Consider the following 26,990-nt stretch of genomic DNA (forward strand, 5'->3'; position numbering starts at 1 on the left):
TGCAGTGTGTCAGCTTGTATTTATATTGGCCGCTCTGAATGTAGCTTCTGACAGGCTGTGCAAGCAGGCCCGTATCTCCGGAACCATAAATGATAGCCGTCCCATATTTTAACCAGTTGTGGGGTAGCTCTTCCCATGCCTACCCCCAAATGTGGGGTTTCTGTGACCTCTGGTCATCGAGCTACAACCCCCCAAATTCTAAAAAAAAAAAAAAAATTTTTTTTTTTTTTTTTTTTTTGGGCAAATGGGCCTATCTTGAGAAAGGGGCCTGGAGCTGCAGCTCCATCAGCCCCATTGTTAATCCGGCCCTGGTTACCCCTGCTATATGAGGGGTAACCTCACGTTGGTCCGCAGTATGCCATGTTAAGTATGGCTGTTGGGACAGCGTCAGGTTTTTCCGTCGTTTACGTAACTTGTCGCGAATAGGGCTGTGCGTTAATTACGTTCACGTCGAAACCGATGTATTTGCGGTGCACTACGGAGCATGCGCACTGGGCTATGTTTAAGGCCTGCGCATGCGCAGTTTGTTCGGCACGGGGCGCTCCTAATTTAAATACAAGCCGCCCCCTTTGAATTACGCGGGGATACGCCGGGCCATTTACACCACACCGCCGCAAATTACGGAGCAAGTGCTTTGAGAATACGCCACTTGCTCCACTAAGTTGCGGCGGCGTAGTGTAAATAGCTTACGCTACGCTACGCCTGAATCGACGTGAATCTGGCCCCCTGTCTTTTTTGTATACTGCTGTCCAAAGTATATAGGGCCAAAGGGGCTTGTAATGACCTGGGGGAGGGGGGCAGGGAAACCCATGCTATTTTTCTCAGTGATTTTCATCCATATTGCAGGGACCAAACATTACATTAAAGCCGCAAGCAGTCTTAAATTACTTTTTTTTTATAGTAATCTCATTTTGTGCAGGGACAGTTCTAAACATGTGCCACTACTATAGACACCCAGCAGGTACGATATTTAAAGGAAATTTTCATTTTTTTTTTCACTTTAAGTATCATTAAAATCGCTGCTTCAGAAAAAACGACCGTTTTTAAAACTTTTTTTCCATTGATACATGTTCCCTGGGGCAAGACCCGGGTTCTCAAAGACGTTTTCCGACAATAACTTGCATATTGGGCTTTAAAATTAGCACTTTTGAATTCGAACGTCCGAGTCCCATTGACGTCAATGGGGTTCTAAATGTTTGCACGAACGTTCGGTCCGTTCGAAGGTTCTGGTGCGAACCGAACGGGGGGGTATTCGGCTCATCCCTAGTTGCTAGTGGTTCCTTGAGCTGTGGCTGATGAACCACCTATTTGATGTTGCCTAGAGAGTTCAAGGTTCAGCACCACTTAAAGCCAGCAGCATGACACCAAATATCTTTTTAGCTGTCATTAAAGCAGAGGTTCCGCCAAAATAGTTTTTTTTAAGCCAGCAGCTACAAATACTGCAGCTGCTGACTTTTAATAAAATGGACACTTACCTGTCCAGCAAGCCCGCAATGTCGCCGCCATCCTCGGTGAGGGAATCAGGAAGTAAAGTTTTGCGGCTTCACTACCCGGTTCCCTACTGTGCATGCGCCAGTCCCCGCTCTCTCCTGGGAACAGTGTGTTTCCCAGAAGACAGCGAAGGCTGTGGGTAGGGGCGTGGCTGCCGCAGTACTGTATTCCCGGAAGTGGGTGCAAGTACCTGTCTTAGACAGGTATCTGCACCCTCCTCTCCCCTGAAAGGTGCCAAATGTGACACCGGAGGGGGGGGGAGGATTCCGAAAAGTGGAAGTTCCATTTTTGGGTGGAACCTTGCTTTAAGGGTGGCATTCTGAAAACCACTTTAAAGGGGACATTCTTCCTATTGACCACCAATATAAGGAGCATTGTTCCTATTGAGCCCTGGTGATTTGGTTTTAGTAAGGGTTCCTCGAGACAAGAAAATTATTTTTGGGGTTCCTCTAGGGCAGTGGTTTTCAACCTTACTAGTGCCGTGACCCCTTGATAAAATTTCCCAATTTGTGGGAACACTGAACAGTAAAATTATTTTCGTAGCGTGGGTTATCAGCCACCAAGGCAAGACAAGTAATTTGCGCCCCTAACCCACGGACATTTAGCGCTCCCTGATTCCCTTCCACTTGGACAGTATCAACACCCCTTATGGTACATTTTAGTATGTACCACTCTCTTTGTTCTTCTTTCTTTCTTTCCCTTTTATCTCTCGCTATCCTAATTTCTTTCCCCCATCCCTCTCTCTAGCCGTCTTTTTTTTTCTCATTCTTTCTCTCCATATTCTTTGTTCCACCCCCTGTTTTCCTCCCCCTTCCATGTATTCATTATTTTTATTCCTTCTCTTACTCCTTGGTGGAGGGAATGGGATGAGTGGCATTGCTGGAAGGGAGTTGGGATAAGTGGCAGTGCTAGTGGGGGGTGGAAACAGTGGAAGTGCTGGTGGGAGTTGGAATGAGTGGCAATGCTGGGGAGAGTTCTGATCAGCCAACATAAGTGTTCTTGATTAACTGCTTGCCGACCGCCCACCATCCTTTTACGGTGGCAAGTTGGCTCCCCTGCGTGAGAGCCCATAGTATAACGTCAGGCAGGCGGCTAGGGGCACGCGCGCCCCCCGCTTGCCCAGACTTCCATGCGCGTGCCCGGCAGGCGCGGTCGCCGCCGGGCACATGCGATTGCTCGTTACAGAGCGGGGACCGGGAGCTGTGTGTGTAAACACACAGCTCCCGGTCCTGTCAGGGGCGGAAATGCTGATCCTCTGTTCACACAATGTATGAATAGCGATCAGTCATTTCCCCTAGTGAGGCCACCCCCCTACAGTTAGAACACACCCAGGGAACATACTTAACCCCTTCCCCTTGTGTTAACCCCTTCCCTGCCAGTGGCATTTTTATAGTAATCGAATCCAATTTTTTAGCACTGATCGCTATAGAAATGCCAATAGTCCCAAAAATGTGTCAAAAGTGTCCTAAGTGTCCGCCATAATGTCGCAGTACCGAAAAAAAATCGATGATCGCCGCCATTACTAGTAAACAAATAATAATAAAAACGCCATAAAAATACCCCCTATTTTGTAAACGCTATAATTTTTGCGCAAACCAATCAATAAACGCTTATTGCAATTTTTTTTTACGAAAAATATGTAGAAGAATACGTATCGGCCTAAACTGAGGAAAAAAAGTTTTTTTTTTATATATTTTTTGGGGGATTTTTATTATATTTATTATATTTATTATAGCAAAAAGTTAAAAATATTAATTTTTTTCAAAATTGTCGCTCTATTTTTGTTTATAGTGCAAAAACTAAAAACCGCAGAGGTAATCAAATACCACCAAAAGAAAGCTCTATTTGCGGGGAAAAAAGGACGCCAATTTTGTTTGGGAGCCACGTCGCACGACCGCGCAATTGACAGTTAAAGCTACGCAGTCCTGAATCGCAAAAAGTGCTCTGGTCTTTTGGCGGCAATATGGTCCGGGGGTTAAGTGGTTAATGTCAACTGCTGATCTGAGAACTGTAGTGGGGACTAAAATTGACAACTATAATCACAGGTAGTGTTGCTCACTGTGTCTCAGGCTTTGTGGTGTCTCGTAACACTGACATCTATGCCGAAATCAGGAGATAGGGTCTCCTCCAGCCCCTCCCACTTTACATTCCTCACCCGTCAACTGACCTCTGGTCTCTGCCCCCCAGCCATGCCATAAACTGAATGGGCGGCTGCGGGCTTCAGGAACAGCCCTACTGGGTGGCTGCGAAAAAGCTGGGAGAGCAGTGCGGGCTTCAGGAACAGCCCAGGATTTGGTGACCCCTGGCAAATCATTATTCGACCCCCAGGTTGAGAACCACTGCTCTAGGGTTTAAAGGTTGAGAAAGCCTGGTTTAATCCCTTGTTGGAACATATGTCATATGTTTTGGGGATACTTAACTTATTCACAATTATTTTAAAATATCTTTGGCTCAAATATTCGCAATGGGATTTGGAATAGACAAGTAATCTTACAAAGGTGTGGAACTTGAGCTGTTAGGGGAGGGGTGACAGTAATTTGAAGGTTTGGCAGATGGGTACCAGAGTGACACTTTCAAAAACATCAGAGAATGACAATGGCTATTCTCCAACAAGCCAAAACAGACCTGTCCAAATGACTTCCGATATATCACAGCAAAAAATGACTTTAATACAGGGTTTCTCAACCCAATTCCATGAAAGCCGTCGGCCCTTTAACCACTTAAGACCCGGACCATTATGCAGGTTAAGGACCTTGCCCCTTTTTGCGATTCGGCACTGCGTCACTTTAACTGACAATTGCGTGGTCGTGCGACGTGGCTCCCAAACAAAATTGGCATCCTTTTTTCCCCACAAATAGAGCTTTCTTTTGGTGGTATTTGATTACCTTGACGGTTTTTATTTTTTGCTCTATAAAAAAAAAAAAAATAGAGCGACAATTTAAAAAAAAAAAACAATATTTTTTACTTTTTGCTATAATAAATATCCCCCAAAAATATATAAAAAAACGTTTTTTCCCTCAGTTTAGGCCGATACACATTCTTCTACCTATTTTTGGTAAAATAAATCGCAATAAGCGTTTATCGATTGGTATGTGCAAAATGTATATTGTTTACAAAATAGGGGATAGTTGTTTGCATTTTTATTAATAATTTTTTTTACTACTACTAATGGCGGCGATCAGCGATTTTTTTCGTGACTTCGACATTATGGCGGACACAATTTTGACACATTTTTGGGACCATTGTCATTTTCACAGCAAAAAATGCTATAAAAATGCACTATTTACTGTGAAATGACAATTGCAGTTTAGGAGTTAACCACTAGGGGGCGCTGTATGGGTCAAGTGTGACCTCATATGTGTTTCTAACTGTAGGGGGGCAGGGCTGGACGTGTGACGTCATTGATCGCCTTTCCCTATATCAGGGAACAGACGATCAATGACACTGCTACAACAAAGAACAGGGAAGGTGTGTTTACACACACCTCTCCCCGTTCTTCAGCTCCAGTGAATGATCGCGGGACACCGGCGGCGATCAGGGTCCGCGGATCCTGCGTGCGCGGTCACTGAGCTTTGGACCGGGTCGCGAACGCACCGCCGCCGGCGCGCTCACGACCCTACGGCTGGGCTTAAAGAGACACGTACAGGTATGTGATTGTGCCCAGCCGTGCCATTCTGCCGACGTATAGCGGCATGAAGGGGTCCTTAAGTGGTTAAACAGGAATAGCAGGCGGGGGAACCGATGTGCTTGACCGTCTGTCGTGGGGCACGAGGGCCAGAACAAGGACGTGTGTGTGTAAACACGCAAATCCCTGTTCTGTGAGGAGAGACAGATCATGTGTTCCTACTAGCGTTAGTGTTAACATTAGTGACATTTACACCGTAATCAGTGCATTTTTATAGCTCTGATCGCTGTATAAATGACATAAGTCCCAAAAATGTGTCAAAAGTGTCCGTTCTGTTTGCCATATGTCGCAGTCACAATAAAAATCGCAGATCACCACCATTACTAGTAAAAAAATAAAAAAAAATTATAAAAATGCCATAAATCTTTCCCACAGTTTGTAGACGCTATAACTTTTGCACAAACCAATCAATATATGCTTATTGCCATTTTTATTACCAAAAATATGTAGAAGAATACATATCGGCCTAAACTGAAGAAAAAAATTGACTTTTTTTAAAATGGGGATAATTATTATAGCAAAAAGTACATTGGGTTTCTTTCAAAATGTATGCTTTTTTTTGTTTATAGCACAAAAAAAAAAAAACGCAGAGGTGATCAAATACCACCAAAAGAAAGCTCTATTTGTGAGGAAAAAAGGATGTCAATTTTGTTTGGGTACAGCATCGCATGACCGCGCAATTGTCAGTTAAAGCGACGCAGTGCCGTATCACAAAAATGGCCAGGTCATTAAGCAGGCAAATCTTCCGGGGCTGAAATGGTTAATGGCATCCCAGTCTTGGTCCGTAGGGTTCAATATTGAGTTGGCCCACCCTTTGCAGCTATAACAGCTTCAACTCGTCTGTGAAGACTGTCCACAAGGTTTAGGAGTGTGTCTATGGGAATGTTTGACCATTCTTCCAGAAGCGCATTTGTGAAGTCAGGCACTGATGTTGGACAAAAAGGCCTGGCTCTCAGTCTCCTCTCTAATTAATCCCAAAGGTGTTCTATCGGGTTGAGGTCAGGACTCTGTGCAGGCCAGTCAAGTTCCAGTATGGCTGCTCCCTCTCTGCCACAGCAGTTGTGCCGCCCAATAGGCATATCATTTGTTATATATACATATTGGCCCGGATTCACAAAACACTTATGCCGACGTATCACGAGATACGCCGTGTAAGTGTAAATATGCGCCGTCGTATCTGTGCGCCGTGCGCACAAAACTAGATACGCCTGAAAATAGGCTTCATCCGACCGACGTAACTTTCCTACGCCGGCGTATCGTGAGCGCATATTTACGCTGGCCGCAAGGGGCGCTCCTATTGATTTTCTATGCACATATGCAAATGAGGGAGATATGCCGATTCACGAACGTAGTTGCGCCCGGTGCATAATATATGCGGGTTACGCAAGTCGTACATTCGGCATAAAGTTATTCCCCATATAGGAGGCGCAACTCATGCAAAGGTATGGACCAGGGAACACAAGCCGTCGTATCTTTTGTCGTTTACGTTGTACGTGAATATGACTAGGCGTAGGTTACTTTCACGTCGTAGGCAGTGATTCGACGTATCTTAGGCAGTTGTTTCGACATGATTCTGAGCATGCGCACTGGGATGCGGCCACGGGACGGCGCATGCGCCCTTCATTTTAAGTACTTCTATGACGCTTGGCCCATCATTTGCATGGGGTCACGCCTCATTAGCATGGCTCACGCCCACTTCCACCTACGCTGGCTTACACTGAGGAAACCCAGCGTAGATTTGGGGGCGAGTGCTTTGTGAATACTGTGCTTGCCTCTGTGCGCTGCATCGGCGTAGCGTATATTCTATACGCTACGCCGGCATAAATATACGCTGATGTATGTGAATCCGGGCCATTGTTTCTTGACCATTTTCTATGTATGGTGGCCCGGATTCACGTAGAGTGGCGTATATTTGTGCGGGCGTAGCGCATCTCATATGCGCTACGCCGACGTAACACAGAGAGGCAAGAACAGTATTCACAAAGCACTTGCTCCCTACGTTGCGCCGGCGTAGCGTAAATTGGTCGGCGTAAGCCCGCCTAATTCAAAGTAGTTAGCAAGTGGGCGTGATACATTAAAATGAAGCGTGACCCCATGCAAATGAGGGGCCGAACGAACGGCGCATGCGCCGTCCCGTGGACGCATCCCAGTGCGCATGCTCAGAATCACGTCGGAAATACTCCATAAGATACGTCGAATCACTGCCTACGACGTGACGTAACCTACGCCCAGCCCTATTCACGTACTACTACGTAAACGACGTAAAATACGACGGCTGTTCCCTGGTCCATACCTTAACATGACTTACCCCTGCTTTATGAGGCTTACCTTTACGCCGGACGTACAACTTACGTAAACCGCGTATATGAATGCACCGGGCGCAAGTACGTTTGTGAATCGGCGTATCTCCCTCATTTGCATATTCAAATCGTAAATCAATGGAAGCGCCCCTTGCGGCCAGCGTAAATATGTGCCCAAGATACGACGGCGTAGGAAAGTTACGTCGGTCGTATGAAGCCAAATTTCAGGCGCATCTTACTTGCAGAATCAGGCGCAGAGATACGACGGCGCATCCGTGCACTTACGCGGCGTATCAGTAGATACGTCGGCGTAAGTGCTTTAAGAATCCGGGCCGATATGTTTAGTTTACATGCTGCCATCTAGTGACATTTTTTGGTAATGCACAGTTATGTATTTTCTTTGTCTGATCTATTATACACTTCCTTTCTGTGTAATGCTCCACCACCTTCCTGACTTTCTTCTTCCTCTGTCATAGCTAAAGCTACAGGCCGCATTTTAACAAGGGCACATGTCGCCGAGAATGTGTTTCCAGCACGACGGCATTGCGCTGATTCTCGGCGACATGGTGCCGACATCTCGCACTCGCTGGAATAGAAAAAGCACATTCCAGCGAGCGCGCCATAGAAGCGACGGGACTCCGACTTGGATTCCAGCCAATTCTAGCCGCGGCGTTTTGTATGAATCATGAGGGGGAACTCCACGCCAAATTTTAAATAAAAAAACCAGCATGGGTTCCCCCCCAGGAGCATACCAGGCCCTTAGGTCTGGTATGGATTGTAAGGAGAACCCCCTACGCCAAAAAAACGGCGTGGGGGTCCCCCTACAATCCATACCAAGCACGCCACCTGGCCTGTCAGAAAGGAGGGGGGGGGTGAGCGAGCGCCCCCCCCTCCTGAGCCGTACCAGGCCGCATGCCCTCAACATGGGGGGTGTGGGTGCTCTGGGGCAGGGGGGTGTCTTCTGCCTTCTTTTCTTCCGATGTTGACGCGACGCTTCTTCCCGCTGTAATGTAGGCCTTTTATGGCGTCACAGTCCCATCATGCTCCGGGACCCACATCAGGTCCGGAAGGTTTACTACCTTCATGACCAGTATTATTGCGATATGGCAATGCCTTCATTTAACTGACAATTGCGCAGGCGTGCAACGCTGTACCCCAAAAAAATGCATGTCCCTTTTTTTCCCACAAATAGAGCTTTCTTTTGGTGGTATTTAATCACCTCTGCGTTTTTTTTTTTTGTTGTGCTATATACAAAAAAAAGCTATAAAAAACATTCCCAATAAAAAAAAAAAAAAAAAACGTATTTCTTCATCTATTTAGGCCAATATGTATTCGGCTACATATTTCTGGTAAAACAAAAAAAAAACAATACGTGTATATTGATTGGTTTGCGCAAAACTTACAGCGTCTACAAACTATGGTATATTTTTATTTATTTATTTATTTTTTACTAGTAATGATGGCGATCAGCGACTTATAGCAGGGCTGAGATATTGTGTTGGACAAATTGGACACCTAACTGACACCTTTGACACTTTTTGGGGGATCAGTGACACCAACACAGTGATCAGTGCTAAATAAATGCACTATTACTATTTTTATGACACTGGTTGCTAAGGGGTTAACATCAAGGGCGATCAAGGAGTTGAATGTGTTCCCTAGCATTGATTGCTAACTGTGGGGAATGTAAAGATCCTTGTTCCTGCTTAGCAGTATCACAAGATCAGCACATTCCCCTTTGACAGAATGGCAATCTGCCTTTTTTACATGGGCAGTCCATCGTTCTGCCTTTCTCCTGAACAATCGGCCAGTTCTGGCAGATATCGTGTCCGCCGATCTCGCTGATTGGCTCCCGCTATATCCAATTACAGCAAAAGTGGGTCGCTGTTGGCTCACGCACATGCTGTAGCTGGCAAGCTAAGACCTGTCCTAGATTGCTAATGTGACTTACATGCTAGACCTGCTAATAACCTTAATCCAGTTCATATGCTCATATGTGAGAGATAAAAGCAGAGTTATTTACTGTGACTTTATATATGGATGACATATAACAGTTGTATATTGTGTTCACAGAAGCAAAGAGAGAATATGCCTTTTAAGATTTGTTTTGTGGCTGCAAGCTCAATGACACAGCAGAATTGAGACCAGAAAGCATAGAGTTAAGCTTTTGTTATTCAGCAATCTCTTGGGCCAATCACAGCCAATCTCACATTTAGCAGGAGTCTTGGCCAATCACAATGAAAACAAAAAACTGCGCTGATCAAAAACTAAACAAACAAAGGCTGCAACAGACGTGTAATACACAATATAGCAAGGAAAAAACAAATAAAGCTGCGCCACAATAATCACAGTTATAAGGAATAACCCCTATAATAAAATAGTGTAATCGAATAAATCAGTCCATAGTGAGTATTTAACAGCATGGAAGTAGTTAAAGTGGATCTTCTAATAGGCACACTCATGCAGATGTTCCTTAACCACTTCCCGCCCGGCCTATGGCCGATTTACGTCCGGGAAGTGGTTATGAAATCCTGACAGGACGTTCTAGAACGTCCTGCAGGATTTCATGCCGCGCGCGCCCGTGGGGGCGCACATCGCGGCGATCGGTGATGCGGGGTGTCAGTCTGACACCCTGCATCTCCGATCTCGGTAAAGAGCCTCCGGCGGAGACTCTTTACCACGTGATCAGCCGTGTCCAACCACGGCTGATCACGATGTAAACAGGAAGAGCCGCCGATGGCTCTTCCTCACTCGCGTCTGACAGACGCGAGTAGAGGATAGCCGATCGGCGGCTCTCCTGACAGGGGGGGTTAGCGCTGATTGTTTATCAGCGCAGCCCCCCCTCGGATCGCCACACTGGACCACCAGGGATGCCCACCCTGGAGCACCAGGGTGGGCAAAAAAAAAAAAATGACAGAAAAAAAAAAAAAAAAAAATGACAGAAAAAAAAAAAAAAAAAAAAGCATAAAGAAAAAAAAAAAGATGCCAGTCAGTGCCCACAAATGGGCACTGACTGGCAACCTGGCAAAAATCAGTGCTGCCACCCCAGTGTCCATAAGCGCCACCCCAGTGTCCATCAGCGCCACCCCAGTGTCCATCAGTGCCACCCCAGTGCCACCCCACAGTGCCCATCCATGCCCAGTGCCCACCTATCAGTGCCCATCTGTGCCACCCATAAGTATCCATCAGTGCCGCCCATGAGTGCCCATCTGTGCCGCCTATGTGTGCCCAGTGCCGCCCATGAGTGCCCATCAGTGCCGCCTATGTGTGCCCATCAGTGCCGCCTATGTGTGCCCATCAGTGCCGCCTATGTGTGCTCATCAGTGCCGCCTATGTGTGCCCATCAGTGCCGCCTATGTGTGCCCATCAGTGTCGCATACCAGCGCCGCCAATCAGTGCCACCTCATCTGTGCCCGTCAGTACTACCTCATCGATGTCCATCAGTGCCATCTCATCGGTGCCCATTAGTGCCGCCATATCAGTGCCCATAATTGAAAGAGAAAACTTATTTACAAAAAAATTAACAGAAAAAAATAAAAACGTAATTTTTTTTCCAAATTTTCAGCCTTTTTTTAGTTGTTGCGCAAAAAAAAAAATCGCAGAGGTGATCGAATACCACCAAAAGAAAGCTCTATTTGTGGGGAAAAAAGGACGCCAATTTTGTTTGGGTACAGTGTAGCATGACCGCGCAATTGCCATTCAAAGTGCGACAGTGCTGAAAGCTGAAAATTGGCTTGGGCGGGAAGCTGCGTAAGTACCTGGTATGGAAGTGGTTAACAGACCACACCGCTAAAGTGACAAATAGACTTGACTGAAGTGATCCCTTCATCAGTAAAAGGGGCTGCTTACCAGAGGGTAAGCCAACTGTGCGTTTGGCTGTAACCCAGCCACGGCCTTTCATCCACAGGATCCCAGAGGAAAGCAGCTCTCAGGCACTCGCTAGATAGCACTCTCCCATATGTATAGTTAGGAAACAAGAGAAGGATGCACCATAGCGTAATTCAGTTATAAAAAAGGTTTTAATATTAAAAGGAACTCACAAACATTGCGGTAAAAACAGCATGGGTTAAAATCGAAATAAGCCTTGTAATTTGCCGGTTATTCCTTATAACTGTGATTATTGTGGCGCAGCTTTATTTGTTTTTTCCTTGCTATATTGTGTATCACATGTCTGTTGCAGCCTTTGTTTGTTTAGTTTTTGATCAGCGCAGTTTTTTGTTTCCATTTTGCATATCCTGATATTATTACTGCAGCTTTTCCCGTCTTATTGTAGGGTCAGACCCATATACTTCCTGAAATATGGATATTTTCGAATTCAGGGCTAGTAAGGTGTTAAATACTGAAGGGGTGTTTGAATCTTATAAAGAAGATGAAAGTGACCTTGGGGGCCTCTTCACCAGACTAAAAAATCTGGTGATATCTGAAAATCATACTAAATGGGACATCTTATCTAGAATCATATGTTAAGCTTGGTATGGTCCCGAGGAGCTTGAGATGGGAGGTACCCCCACAGAAAGGGGATACCGACCTGGAAGAATGGTTCAAGTATTTCAACCTGGCTGGGGTCTCCTTTCTCCGGTTCCTGATTGAGAGGAAGGCAGGCAAACTAGCCAGATTGGACGAGGAGATTAAGGGTATTAAAATAAAATTAGACCCTTTCAGAGAAGGAGAGGAATATAAAGTTAAGTCCCTCAATCTCCTTAAACTTCTTGAAAAAGAGGATAAAGAACAACGCAATAAAAAGAAAAAGAAGTTTAATTGGGATTTGGAAGATTACCATGGCAATGTAGTGTTTACCTGGCAGAAAAAACTACTGGAGGAACAAATTAAATTAGTCTCCAATGAGATGGAAGTCTCTAATGTTTTAGTTGATTTCTCCAACCCTAATAACCAACCTAATGGCCCCTTGGGACCCCGATCCAGCTCCCAAAGGGGGAGATTTGGCGGGCCTCAGGCTAGGAATCCACCTAGAAGAGGCTTTGGAGCTCCCAAGGGACCTCCTCATAGAGGTCAGGGGCGCCCAGAGGTAGCCCCTAGACCTAATATGGGGCCTCTCTATGAGACAAGCTCACAACATGGCACTTCTGGTTATGGCAATTTCCAGAATATGAGGACTAACCCTCAGGGCCCTGCGCCCAAGTTTTTTGGACCGGGTTCGCGCGGGAGAGGTTGGGGTCATGCCACCGCTAGGGGAAGAGGCCCTTATGGTGACAATAGGGATGAGTGGAGACAAGGACATGGTAGGGAGGAAAATTATCCATCTCCCCTATACTGTAACCCAGACTCCCAGTCAGGTTGGGAGTACAATATACCCACTTCTAATTCCTTTTTTCCCCTTAGCGATAAGGATGGGCCTGAAAACTATCAGACCACCGATGCTTTTCACTATCCTACACTTAGTGGAGCATGGTATGCCCCACCTCTCTCCCAGCTGCAGGAAGGAGCTAATGCTCCTGGCATCTCCTCAATGCCAAATGGCCCCATGCATTGGGGTTTTCACAGACCCAATCAGGGTGTCAAAAGGCAAGGCGAAAGAGGAGAGGACTAGAGGGGGGAGGCGATGTAGGGCACTCAAAGCGCTCCAAAACGTAGGGGGTCAAGGTATTTTTAATTTAAGCTCTAAAATCTTAACAGACCCAGAAAAATCGATTTTAGACAAAGGTCTTAAATTTGCGCCACCTAAGAGCTTAAATAAGTTCACCACGTATATGGACATACACAGATTTATCAGGAAGTTAAGCATCAAACGGTATATGTTGGGGATTTCACCCTCCAATCTCGTACAGACTAATAGCTATGTGCAGTCTGGTTTAGAAAATGCTTCCTTGTTCAATCCCCCAGGTGGGTTGGCACCGTCTCTTAAATTTTTTAGAGATGTCCTAATTAGGGACCTAGAAGGGATTGAAATTAGGAAAGCACGGCTGAACAAAACCCTCCAGGAAGGGTTAGACTCTTTGTGTACCAACAAGAAGTTAGTTATCAGACCAGCTGATAAGGGGGGGGGGGATTGTGATTTTGGATAGAAAAGATTATCTAAAGGAGATGCACAACATCGTGGATGATACTAAAACTTACACCAAGTTGGGGTGCGATCCCAAAGTCAAATTTAAAAGGGAATTGGAGTTGCTTGTGAGTAGAGGGTTTTACGAGGGGATTCTCTCTTCAAAAGAGAGGCTTTACCTGATTCCCAAGGCCCCCTGTACCAACTATTTATTATCTACCGAAACTCCACAAGAATCCTGTCTGCCCCCCGGGACGTCCCATTGTGAGTGGGATTGATTCCATTACGTCCCGGGTGGGCAGGTATGTAGATTTTTATTTACAACCCATTGTTAAGAACATCCCATCTTATGTTAAAGACTCGAGACATATTATTAACATTCTCTCACGTTGCTCACCCACAGTCAATTCGTGGATGGTCAAAATTGATGTCACGTCTTTGTATACGATCATCCCCCATGCATTGGGGTTTGAGGCAGTGCAGTATTTTCTTGCAAGGGACTCTGGGCTTCAGTCCAAACAGGTGGACTTTTTGATGTCCCTTCTCAGGTTTGCGGCAGCGTCAAACTATTTTTGGTTCGACGGCAACTTCTACAGGCAAGACACAGGGGTTGCTATGGGAGCTAAATACGCTCCTAGCCTGGCAAACCTCTTTATGGCCAAGTGGGAGGAGGATGTCATCTGTACAAGGGGTATGCCCCAAATTGCCCTTTGGGCAAGGCACATTGATGACATCCTCCTCCTATGGGCCGGTGAATATTGTGATCTAGTAGATTTTATGTTATCCCTCAACAACAACCAAAGGGGGATTCAACTTAAATTTGAGGCCAGCCAGACTAGGGTTCATTACCTGGACCTCAACATTTAGGTGAGGGAGGGTAAATTTATCACCTCAACTTACTTCAAAGAAACCGATAGGAATTCCTTCATCCCTATGGACAGCTGCCACCATGAGACATGGCTCAAGGCGGTCCCAAAGAGTCAGTATCTTAGGTTGAGGAGGAATTGTACCGACCCTGAGCAGTTTCTTGTTCAGGCAGGGCTGCTGACAGAACGGTTTCGTGAAAAAGGATACCCCGTTGAGTCCTTACAAGGATCTGTGAATGGGGTACTGGCCACAGAAAGAGACAACCTCCTTCGGGACAAAGTTATGGGTGAGGGGGATAATTTCCCCAAAGGGGTTCCTTTTGTTACCACCTACTCAGTGCAACATAGAGCTATTAGCCAATTGGTTAAGAAACATTGGCACATTGCTAAAAATGATCCGATACTGGGGGATATTTTACCCCCCAACCCTCGGGTGGTGTTCAGAGGGGTTCAGTCCCTGAGAAATCAAGTGGCACCTAATATCATTGATCCCCCCTGTACGGGTTCTGTTTTTTGCGACCAACTTAAAGGCTTCTATGGGTGTAGACACTGTAGAGTCTGCTCTTTAAATTTGCGTACACAAAGATGCATAACTGTATTTTCCTCTACTGCTACAGGGAACGAGTTAAAAATTAGGCCTTGTATTACGTGTGCCTCTACTGGGGTTGTATACTTACTACAGTGCCCTTGTGGGCTACAGTATGTGGGCCGGACAAAAAGGGCCTTTAGGGTTCGAGTTAACGAACATATTACCAATATTTTGAGTGGATTTAAAAATCACTCAGTCTCTAATCACTATAGGTTGAAACACAAGAAAGATCCATCTAAAACCCTCTTTCTAGGGATAGATAAATTCAAGCCCCATTGGAGGGGGAGCCATCTCGTTAGAGAAATCTCGAGAATGGAAATGGGCTGGATCTATCGGCTTAAAACCTATGCCCCCTATGGGTTGAACATAGAGACCGATGTGAATGCATTCATTAATAATTCATAATTTGTAAATTCACGGTAATGTATTAATACTTCATAATCTGTAAACTCACTGTGATTTGCACCAATGGAGGCGAGGCATATATATTTAATATTTTGTATTTATTTACAATTTTTGTAAAAAAAAATAAAATTTATATAGTATATTTTTCATATAGTATATTTTTTATAATAGTTTTTGTTCACGTTTTCTCTAAATTAATTCCTATGACTTTTGTCATAAAGTTTTAGACATTATCATATATTAGTATCAATTAACACTAAATGTTTATTATGAGCACAGGGCACCCAGAGGAACCAATACTTTTGGTAGTTTATGGTTGTTTTTCACCAACAGGAGATGTGGCCTTTTCACCATTGTGGTGTCTGGGCGACCCTCCCTTATATTATTATTTCATTTATCTAGTATGTATTTAGCATACATTTTTTGCCCTCCAGGGTAGCACATTCACTTGGCCTTTTCTAAGGTCTAGATTAGGTGAAATGGTGATGATTGAGGAGGGGGGGAGGGAGAGAGGGGAGAATAAGGGGGGGGGAAAGGGTATTAGGGAGAGAGGGTAAGGGGGGGGGGAGGGAAAGGGGGGGGAGGAAGGGGGGGGAGGAGGAAGGAAAGGGAAGGGGAAGATAGAGGAGGAAAATGGGTTGGGGGGAGGGTAAGTGGGAAGACTGGAGACAGATGGCAAAGTAAACTCCACAAGAGATGAAAAGGTCTTACTGTGTGCCGGGTAAGGCCACAGAAGACCCGAGATCCATCGTCCATTGACCGGTCAGGCAAAGGAATGTCTGCCTTTATATCCCCTGGCCGAACAGCTGACAGTGTCAGCAGACGCTGATGGAGGGCGTCGCTGGGTGTGGGCGTATCCATGACGTCAGCGCGATGGACTGCGCATGCGTCAGGCAATAATATCCTGCGATGTAGGGGCGGGTATCCAGAGAGATACATCTCCGTGGAGGACACCGCTCCATAGGGCGGGACTAAGGTCCCCACGGGGATGATCAATTGGACAACCATAGGGAACGCCCAAGGCTAGCCGAGCCAACCCGCAGAGAGTGGGAGTGGTGAGCAGCGAAGTCTGAATAAAGGGGGTAAACATACATAGCAATTCATGTAAAGACTGGTAAGGAGAGATAAGGTTACTTAAAATAAGAATACAAATAATGAGGTTTATAAAATCATATAATAAGGAGTCCCATGGGTAATGGGTATTAAGGTAGACTTAAGGCAGCATCTGAGCAGCGCTAGAACCATTTGTGTAGCAAGGACAAATAGCCTGGAAAGGTATAGTCATAGATCCCACTACGGATATAGTGGACCGGGGGATCACAGCACCCTGATGGATCAGGTGACCTACACTAAGAAAGATGGATAATGCTGGGACAGTCCCCGCAATGGTGGTTGCATAGGGAGCGCTCAGTATAGAGTCTGGACATATGGAGATTATCCGGTCCAGCCTGATGGTAACTCAGGCTAAGGACAGGAGGGACATAGCCACTTCTCATGTCCAGATTGGGCAAAGCGAACCACAGAGACAGATGCCAAAGTCATACCTAGAAAAGTCATAGGCTGGGTATAATTAAATAAAGACAAGGTATAATCAGAGGATACTCCCCAGTGAGTACACTGGGGAGTATTGTGGGTGGAATGCGAGGGGCAAGAGGGGTGGGGGTGTAGCCAACCCCTGTAATACCTCTCGCAGACCACCCGGGGGCCCAGGTGTGTTATCCACCTAATAATTGATATGTAACCTCTGAGGGTAAAAAATAAATAAATAAACATTTAAAGGGGGCGTACCATCATCCAGAATCTAGATAAATAGAGTATTGGCTCAGAGGTCCCCAAACCAAAGAGCCAACTAGGGGGGAGTTGTGGGCCATTGTTGGACTATCACGGTACTAGTAGCATAGGTATACAGTGTACAAGGAAACAAGTAGATAATAAAAAACATTTTTATTGGGTACAGATATCAATAAAGACACAGGGGGATACAGGGTTAAAAAATACAAGCAATCTACGACCAACATAGCACCAGTATAATAGTCCCCACAAGGGGGAAAAACATAATGGGTTTGAAAGTCATATCGAGCCTCTTGACTAGTTTCGCGGCTACAGCCGCTTCATCAGAAGAGCATCTACAGTTAAAGTTAAAACGACAAGGGTCAAGCAATAATACATAAACAATTACAACAATTAGGTTGGGGAAAACAAAGACTCTGCTGCTCACCTAAAAGCCTCCCTCGCCGGACCAGCGGGGAGGACGGTAACCACCACATAGGGTCCCAAGTGGCGGACAGGGGGTACGTGTGTGGGCGAATGGACCTTCTAACAGGTAAATAGGGTAAGAAAGATGGTTAATATAGTAAGCCCCAGCTTTAAATGGGGGGGGGGGAAATGTTAAGTGCAAACCATAGTGTAAATAGGTGATAATATTAAAGGTGCTGTGAGGGTTGTCAGGAAGGTGATGGGGAGTGATAGTGGGAAACAATTAGCAGCCAAAAGGTAGGAGAAGAAAAAGGGGGGGGGAGTGAAGGGAAAAAGGGGAGGAGGGTAGGAAAGGGGGAGTGGGCGGTGAAGTCACCCAGGAACCAAATAAAAATAAAAAGGTGCACCAAGGCAGCAAGGTGAAAAAAAGGGTGAAGAGTGTGAAAAGATTTTACCTTGATTGCAAGGAAGTGTTGTGTGAGTAGGGGGCCCCCCGGGAACGAGAGCCCAGATTAAGATCTCGGGCCATGTTATGACCTCAGCGGAGGGGACCAGGGTAGTGGACCCCCGAGGGGTGGGGGGGACCACAAAGGGTCCCATAATGGCGTCAGGGTGGTGACGCCATCCAATGGCACCTGGATAAGGGAAGTAAAATTAGGTGAAATGGTGATGATTGAGGAGGGGGGGAGGGAGAGAGGGGAGGAGAGGGTTGTATGGGGGGGAGAATAAGGGGGGGGGAAAGGGTATTAGGGAGAGAGGGTAAGGGGGGGGGGAGGGAAAGGGGGGGGGGAAAGGGATGCCTCAATCTGGGATCGCTGTGGATTTACCCTATTCACAGTGCTAATGGCTGGCCTCATCACCATGGCGCCACCCCCCGCCCTCACACTTGGTCATCAACTTTGGAACTTACCAGTTCACCATACCAACATGTGCTTTCAGCACATGTCCCAGCTGGGCCCCATTTCCAGGGGCACCTTCTATATACTTTCACATACCCAAGATCCCTCCCTTTATGTCTGCCTTCGGGCTGCCACATGGGACCCCCTATTGGTGATCCACGCCTCCCTCCCTTGCGGGGCTTCTATAGACATGCTTCTGACGAAGCGGCCATTGCCGCGAAACTAGTCAAGCTCAAGCTCTATATTGTGACCTTCAACCCACAAAAATTTCCCCTTCTTGGGACTATTTTATTGGTGTTATGTATGGTCCTCACCATTTTAATTTCCTTATTTTGTTTTTTTCTTTAATAAAAATTATGTGTTTAATTTTCAATTGTATCCATATTATTTATCTGCACCAGTACCGCAACAGTCCCATTGGCCCACCCCCTTTCTCTTGGGTCTATGGTTGGGGACCTTAGACCCAACTACTTTATATTTAAATCCCGGGATGATGGTACATTCTTCATAATATTTATTCCATAACTACCCAGAGGCTATACTCTATTCATTGGGCAGGTATGTAGATTTTTATTTACAACCCATTGTTAAGAACATCCCATCTTATGTTAAAGACTCGAGACATATTATTAACATTCTCTCACGTTGCTCACCCACAGTCAATTCGTGGATGGTCAAAATTGATGTCACGTCTTTGTATACGATCATCCCCCATGCATTGGGGTTTGAGGCAGTGCAGTATTTTCTTGCAAGGGACTATGGGCTTCAGTCCAAACAGGTGGACTTTTTGATGTCCCTTCTCAGGTTTGCGGCAGCGTCAAACTATTTTTGGTTCGACGGCAACTTCTACAGGCAAGACACAGGGGTTGCTATGGGAGCTAAATACGCTCCTAGCCTGGCAAACCTCTTTATGGCCAAGTGGGAGGAGGATGTCATCTGTACAAGGGGTATGCCCCAAATTGCCCTCTGGGCAAGGCACATTGATGACATCCTCCTCCTATGGGCCGGTGAATATTGTGATCTAGTAGATTTTATGTTATCCCTCAACAACAACCAAAGGGGGATTCAACTTAAATTTGAGGCCAGCCAGACTAGGGTTCATTACCTGGACCTCAACATTTAGGTGAGGGAGGGTAAATTTATCACCTCAACTTACTTCAAAGAAACCGATAGGAATTCCTTCATCCCTATGGACAGCTGCCACCATGAGACATGGCTCAAGGCGGTCCCAAAGAGTCAGTATCTTAGGTTGAGGAGGAATTGTACCGACCCTGAGCAGTTTCTTGTTCAGGCAGGGCTGCTGACAGAACGGTTTCGTGAAAAAGGATACCCCGTTGAGTCCTTACAAGGATCTGTGAATGGGGTACTGGCCACAGAAAGAGACAACCTCCTTCGGGACAAAGTTATGGGTGAGGGGGATAATTTCCCCAAAGGGGTTCCTTTTGTTACCACCTACTCAGTGCAACATAGAGCTATTAGCCAATTGGTTAAGAAACATTGGCACATTGCTAAAAATGATCCGATACTGGGGGATATTTTACCCCCCAACCCTCGGGTGGTGTTCAGAGGGGTTCAGTCCCTGAGAAATCAAGTGGCAACTAATATCATTGATCCCCCCTGTACGGGTTCTGTTTTTTGCGACCAACTTAAAGGCTTCTATGGGTGTAGACACTGTAGAGTCTGCTCTTTAAATTTGCGTACACAAAGATGCGTAACTGTATTTTCCTCTACTGCTACAGGGAACGAGTTAAAAATTAGGCCTTGTATTACGTGTGCCTCTACTGGGGTTGTATACTTACTACAGTGCCCTTGTGGGCTACAGTATGTGGGCCGGACAAAAAGGGCCTTTAGGGTTCGAGTTAACGAACATATTACCAATATTTTGAGTGGATTTAAAAATCACTCAGTCTCTAATCACTATAGGTTGAAACACAAGAAAGATCCATCTAAAACCCTCTTTCTAGGGATAGATAAATTCAAGCCCCATTGGAGGGGGAGCCATCTCGTTAGAGAAATCTCGAGAATGGAAATGGGCTGGATCTATCGGCTTAAAACCTATGCCCCCTATGGGTTGAACATAGAGACCGATGTGAATGCATTCATTAATAATTCATAATTTGTAAATTCACGGTGATGTATTAATACTTCATAATCTGTAAACTCACTGTGATTTGCACCAATGGAGGCGAGGCATATATATTTAATATTTTGTATTTATTTACAATTTTTGTAAAAAAAATAAAATTTATATAGTATATTTTTCATATAGTATATTTTTTATAATAGTTTTTGTTCACGTTTTCTCTAAATTAATTCCTATGACTTTTGTCATAAAGTTTTAGACATTATCATATATTAGTATCAATTAACACTAAATGTTTATTATGAGCACAGGGCACCCAGAGGAACCAATACTTTTGGTAGTTTATGGTTGTTTTTCACCAACAGGAGATGTGGCCTTTTCACCATTGTGGTGTCTGGGCGACCCTCCCTTATATTATTATTTCATTTATCTAGTATGTATTTAGCATACATTTTTTGCCCTCCAGGGTAGCACATTCACTTGGCCTTTTCTAAGGTCTAGATTAGTGTATAGCCAGGTCCTTTTACGATCTGATTGCCCATCAGTGTTTTTTTTACCTCCCTGGATTGAGAAGGATTGGCATTTTTCAGATTTTTTTATTTACAAGTAATGCAATTTCCCTAAAATCCCTCTTCTCTCCCCGTTCCGGGGTGGCAGTAGTTCATAGGTCCAATATTATTTCATGCTGAAATTTTTTGGTGCTCAAAGTCACTAATTAGGTATAATAAAATCCCCGGTGTCTTGCTTTTTACAGGGAAAAGACAAGTCCCCGTTTTTCTAGTCTTTTAGGTGCCTTTCGGTTTGTTTATCGCTAGATGGCGATGGACGGTCAGAGAGGGGTTCATGTGGCTTGTGCCAGGCCAGTCTTATATTGCAAGCTTACACTGTTTTCCCTCCGTGGATATCACATCCGACGCTGGAGGAGCTGTCTGCTTTTTGTATTTTTATTTTTATTTTAATTTTTTTACACGTTTTTGAAGGATGGGTTGCTTGAGATGGTAAGTCATCCTTCTATGCAAGGTATTTTTATTACGATACTGTTGTCAGTTTGCGGTGCAACGCCACATCGCTAACTATGGGCTGCTTTACCACAGTTAAGATGGCGCCCACGCGGCTATTGCTCTGCAGATCACAGCGAGGCTTGGCACTATTTATATGGGTGAAATACTGCTTAGCCCTACCCCCATTGAGAACGTCAGATGATGACGAAACGTGTCTGGGAAGGACAGGCAGTAGCGTCACCACGTTGAGGAGGAAGGGCTCCATGTAATTTGCCGGCCGGCTTATTTCGTTTAACCAATGCTGTTTTTACCGCAATGTTTGTGAGTACCTTTTATCGTACTATATTAAAACCTTTTTTATAACTGAATTAGGCCGTGGCTGGGTTACAGCCAAACGCACAGTTGGCTTACCCTCTGGTAAGCAGCCCCTTTTATTGGTGAAGGGATCATGAAGGGATCACTTCAGTCAAGTCTATTTGTCACTTTAGCGGTGTGGTCTGTTAAGGAACATCTGCATGAGTGTGCCTATTAGAAGATCCACTTTAACTACTTCCATGCTGTTAAATACTCACTATGGACTGATTTATTCGATTACACTATTTTATTATAGGGGTTATTCCTTATAACTGTGATTATTGTGGCGCAGCTTTATTTGTTTTTTCCTTGGCCAATCACAGCCAGCCTTACACTCATTCTGTCTGGAAAATTCCCAGCACATTGCTAGAATTCATTACACCAGAGATAGAAGAACTGAACAGACACACACCAGTCGGAGTTCTGTTTTATGGAAGCAAGTGGCCAAAATAGATATTTAATACAGTTATATATGTTACTACTGTTAATAGTGTGAGTAGAACGGTATACTAACTAGTTCTGTGTTCACTTGTAGTTCCACCAAATGTGCTATCAAATATCACAGCAAACGGTCAAACAAACAAACAGCGAATTTTCAATTCCAAACATCATAGCAAATGTTCAAACAAGCAAGCAAACGTGCTATCAAACTGCAAACAGCAATATAGAGCAAGTAAAACTAACGTATTGATTAAGCCTCAGAGAGATCATAAAGTGTTTAAATAACTTAAAGTGACAGTACAGATACTGAAGAAAGAAATTTATCTACCATTTTATGCAGAATGACAAGATTGAACAGTTGAACCGCCATTTGTTATACTTTATTCAACACATGTTTGTACATGGACTGCCTGCTGCGAAATTGTCAGTGTTATAGGAAATAGGAAAGGGACATTGGGACTTTAGATGAGGTCTATGAGTATAGCACCTCCATCCCTAATTAGGTAAATGAAAAATTGTACTGGGAAAATTTGGGACTTTGAGTGAGGCTGCAGACAAGGTGCGGGTAATAGAAGGAAGTACAAATTTATTGATCAAAGAATGCAAAACATGTATCAAAAAAACAGAGAGCATGTAAATGAGGACATACATTTCAAATAAATGACATTACTACATATTGGAACACATCAGTATGTGCACATGTGGTAGGAGCAACAAGGGTACAGCAGTGCCTAGCCAGGTGCCACATGGTCATCTGCATGGATAGACAAAAGTGAATATACATATGTACAGCATGGAAGTAGTTAAAGTGGATCTTCTAATAAGGAACATCTGCATGAGTGTGCCTAACAGACCACACCGCTAAAGTGACAAATAGACACCCAACCCAGTGCTGCCTTGTTTTGGGAGGAATCCTTGCTGTCCCTTCCTGGTGTGCGCTGCATTGCCGTCTCAGCTCCCGTGGTGGACATACCGTTTTGGCCGTGGCTCCATGCATGCCGCATTCATTCATTTTAGATTCCATGTGGGTACCCTAGGTGGACATTTTTCCATCTCGTACTGGTTATTAAATAATTTGTACCCATTATATTTTACCTTCATTTATATATTCTTTCTAGATAAGTCAAGCATCTGCCCCTGAGGAGTGTTATACACACGAAACGCGTCGGACTAGTATGGATGCTACATATACTTCATGATATATTTGATGAATTGTACTTTTCAAGTTTTTTACCAGTTCTTCACACTTTATCATTCCGTCAAATACTGTTAAGATGACACCTGTACATATGTATATTCACTCTATGCATTCGTCTATCCATGCAGATGACCATGTGGCACCTGGCTAGGCACTGCTGTACCCTTGTTGCTCCTACCGCATATGCGCATACTGATGTGTTCCAATATGTAGTAATGTCATTTATTTGAAATGTATGTCCTCATTTACATGCTCTCTGTTTTGTCGATACATGTTTTGCATTTTTTGATCAATAAATTTGCACTTCCTTCTATTACCCGCACCTTGTCTGCAGCCTCACTCAAAGTCCCCAATTTTTCATTGTCAGTGTTATATATGAAGAAAAGCTGAAGTTAATAAAGAAGTTATCTCAAGAGTTTGGTGTGCTCTTTAAAACCTACTGCTTCCATAGAACGGCGCTAGAGGAATTATAGAGTAACAGATAGTCTTGTTTGGACTAAAAGGTCAGAAATTTTAAATTCTTCTAATGCCACAGATCACAAGGCACTTCATAGTGCTGCACCTACCACACATGCCCCAGTCCCAGAACTGTCAGACCACAAACTATGTATGTAATCTGGCACAGAGCGGCTGCCCTGCAGCAGTAAATCTACCGTGGGCAGTTGTTAAGAGGTTAATGATAAAAAAAATAATAAAAGTGAACTGACTGGTGCAGTTTATTTTCTCCACTGTAGGTGGCTCTCAATCACAGTGGCAGTGCAGAGAGAGAGAGAGAGAGAGAGAGAGAGAGAGAGAGAGAGAGAGAGAGAGAGAGAGAGAGAGAGAGAGAGAGAGAGAGAGAGAGAGAGAGAGAGAGAGAGAGAGAGAGAGAGAGAGAGAGAGAGAGAGAGAGAGAGAGAGAGAGAGAGAGAGAGAGAGAGAGAGAGAGAGAGAGAGAGAGAGAGAGAGAGAGAGAGAGAGAGAGTCAGGAGGAAGTTAGGACGTTCGAATAGGTCAACATTCAGCAAAACTGAAGGCCGTGGAGGGGGCGTGGGAGCCTTTGCCTTTACACACTCCAGGGTGATTGGATTACCTGTGTCGTCATAAATGTTGGAAAATGTTCCCGACACTCATTAGTTCCGAAAAAACAGCTTCAATGAATAGCAAAACATATTTTACTTTACAGTACAAGTCCAGGTGAATGTATATGAGAAAACATAACAAAAGAACGGGGTCTACAAGGACTTACCTGGGTAAGGCTCTTCCCCTGAAAATACTGTCCACACTAAGATTCCGAAACTACAACACAGCAAAACATAGCAGAGAGTCAGTGTCTAAAATATGGTAAAAACAATATAAAATAGGCTACAATTGACTGATATGTCACCATAAAATATTCATTCCCAGCTACGGCTATTATTTCTAATTATTACTGGAACACCAGATTTATAGTAAGTTCCACTTTCCTAAAACAACTACTGAGTTAAGAAGAGGAAATGTATTGCAATATGGAAGAGTCTATTGAGTTTCCATCAATTATAAATGAAAGAGGAACTTCCCCACAAACCTTTATCCTGAATTCACATACTCACCAGCCCAGCTAATACAGTATTGTTCTGTACACTTCCTCCTTTTAGACACATTTTAGACCCTCGACTATCATCAGAAGCTGGTAGTCCCTTCCGGGTTCAGGCAGCTGGCACCTGGCAAAGTTAGTCGCAGGTATAAGATGTGTCCCACAGCACCATCATCTGTCATGGGGAGCTGGTAGTCCCTTCTGGGTTCAGGCAGCTGGCACCCAGCAAAGATAGTCATAGGTCTAAAATGTGTCCCACAGCACCATCATCAGGAGCTGGTAGTCCTTTCTGGGTTCAGGCAGCTGGCACCTGGCAAAGACAGTAGCAGGTCTAAAATGGGTCCCACAGCACAATCATCAGGAGCTGGTAGTGCCTTTCAGGGTTTAGGCAGCTGGCACCCAGCAATGATATGAGCCCTTAGAGCCCTTTTAGCCTCCATTCCTCCCTAAGAAACTCATAAAGTTCCTCAGTTCTGTGTACTGCACAGAGCCCCCCTCCCAGCTCCCCTTCTTTCATCCCACTGATATAGATGACAATAAATCCTCCTCAGGCTGACACCAGTGATGCGGGAGCTATTTAGCCACTGACACTAATGCAGCGCCATTTTTCCTGTCAGCAACACCACAGGAATCTTTTGCCCTGTACACACGACCGGTTTTCATGCCAAAACCCAAAGTTTTTCCCGACGTGGATTCCTCTCAAGCCTGCCTTGCATACACACGTTCAGCGCAGTGACTTCCAACACGTACGACGGCACTATAAAGGGGAAGTTTCATTCAAATGGCACCACCCTTTGGGCTGCTTTTGCTGATCCTTGTGTTAGTAAAAGTTTGGTGAGAGACGAATCGCGCTTTTCAGTCTTTGTGCTTTTCAGTCCGTTACAGCGTGGAGAATGTGCCATCTCCATTACGAACACTAGTTTCACCACAACGAGCGCTCCCGTCTTATACTTGATTCTGAGCATGCGCGTTTTTTCCCCCCTCGGAAAAGCATACACACGAGTGGTTTTCGCGACGAGAAAAAGACTGACGGAAAAAAAAACGGGAAAAAATAGAGCAGGCTCAAATTTTTTTGTGGGCAGTTTTCTTGTCGTGAAAACTGTTATGGAGCATACACATGACCGGTTTTCCCGACCAATCCAAAAAATGGCAGTTTTCACGTTGGGAAAACCGGTCGTGTGTACGAGGCATTTTACTTCAATTGACACCACTGGTGCAAGGGACATGTTCTCCTTCCTCTTCCTGCTGCGCTGTATCAAAACTATTTTAGCACATACCACAAACACTGCATACATTTCACTTTGCATGTTGCCTTTAGTCTCATCCCCTCCTCCATCAGGGAGGGTGGGCAGTTTGCCATCTTCACCATGGGCACTAGATGACCTTTCCCACAGATAAAACACTTTCAATAATATATTTACCAGACCAAAAGAAAGCAAATAAAAGAAGTTCATTTTTGGGGCTTATATGCACTTTAACCACTTGCCTAATGGCCACTTTCACCCCCTTCTTGTCCAGGCCAATTTTTATCTTTCAGCGCTGTCACACTTGGAATGACAATTGCATGGTCATGCAACACTGTACCCGTTCTGATTTTTTTTTACACAAATAGAGCTATTTGTTGTTTTTATTAAGCACTGTTTTTTTTTTGCTAAACAAAAAAGGCAAAAAAAATACAAAATTTCATAGTTTGTTATAAAATTTTGCACAGATGAGGCAGCACTGGTGGGCACTGATCATGAGGCTAAATTTTGGGACCAATGTCCTGATAACAGAAGCTGGCTATCGGCATTCCTCCTTTCTCTTTACGCGTGAGGGAAAAAAAGCTGATAACCGGCTTTTGTATACATCGTGTGATCAGCCGTCATTGGCTGACAGTTGATAACGTGGTAAAGAGCTGCTGTGATTTTATCCCCCCTATACATT

General features: G+C 44.7%; 1 protein-coding gene across 2 annotated transcripts in view; it reads right to left on the reverse strand.

The window, feature by feature from the left end:
* LOC120920813 (receptor-interacting serine/threonine-protein kinase 3-like) overlaps positions 1-26,990 on the reverse strand; it is a 127,479-nt gene that overhangs the window by 42,773 nt on the left and 57,716 nt on the right. For both annotated transcript variants that reach the window (XM_040333141.1, XM_040333140.1), the window contains exon 4: positions 24,738-24,787. In XM_040333141.1, the coding sequence (XP_040189075.1) occupies positions 24,738-24,787 (50 nt within the window). The remainder of the gene's footprint in view (positions 1-24,737; positions 24,788-26,990) is intronic.

Source organism: Rana temporaria, chromosome 13 (assembly GCF_905171775.1).
Source record: "Rana temporaria chromosome 13, aRanTem1.1, whole genome shotgun sequence".
NCBI lineage: Eukaryota > Metazoa > Chordata > Amphibia > Anura > Ranidae > Rana > Rana temporaria.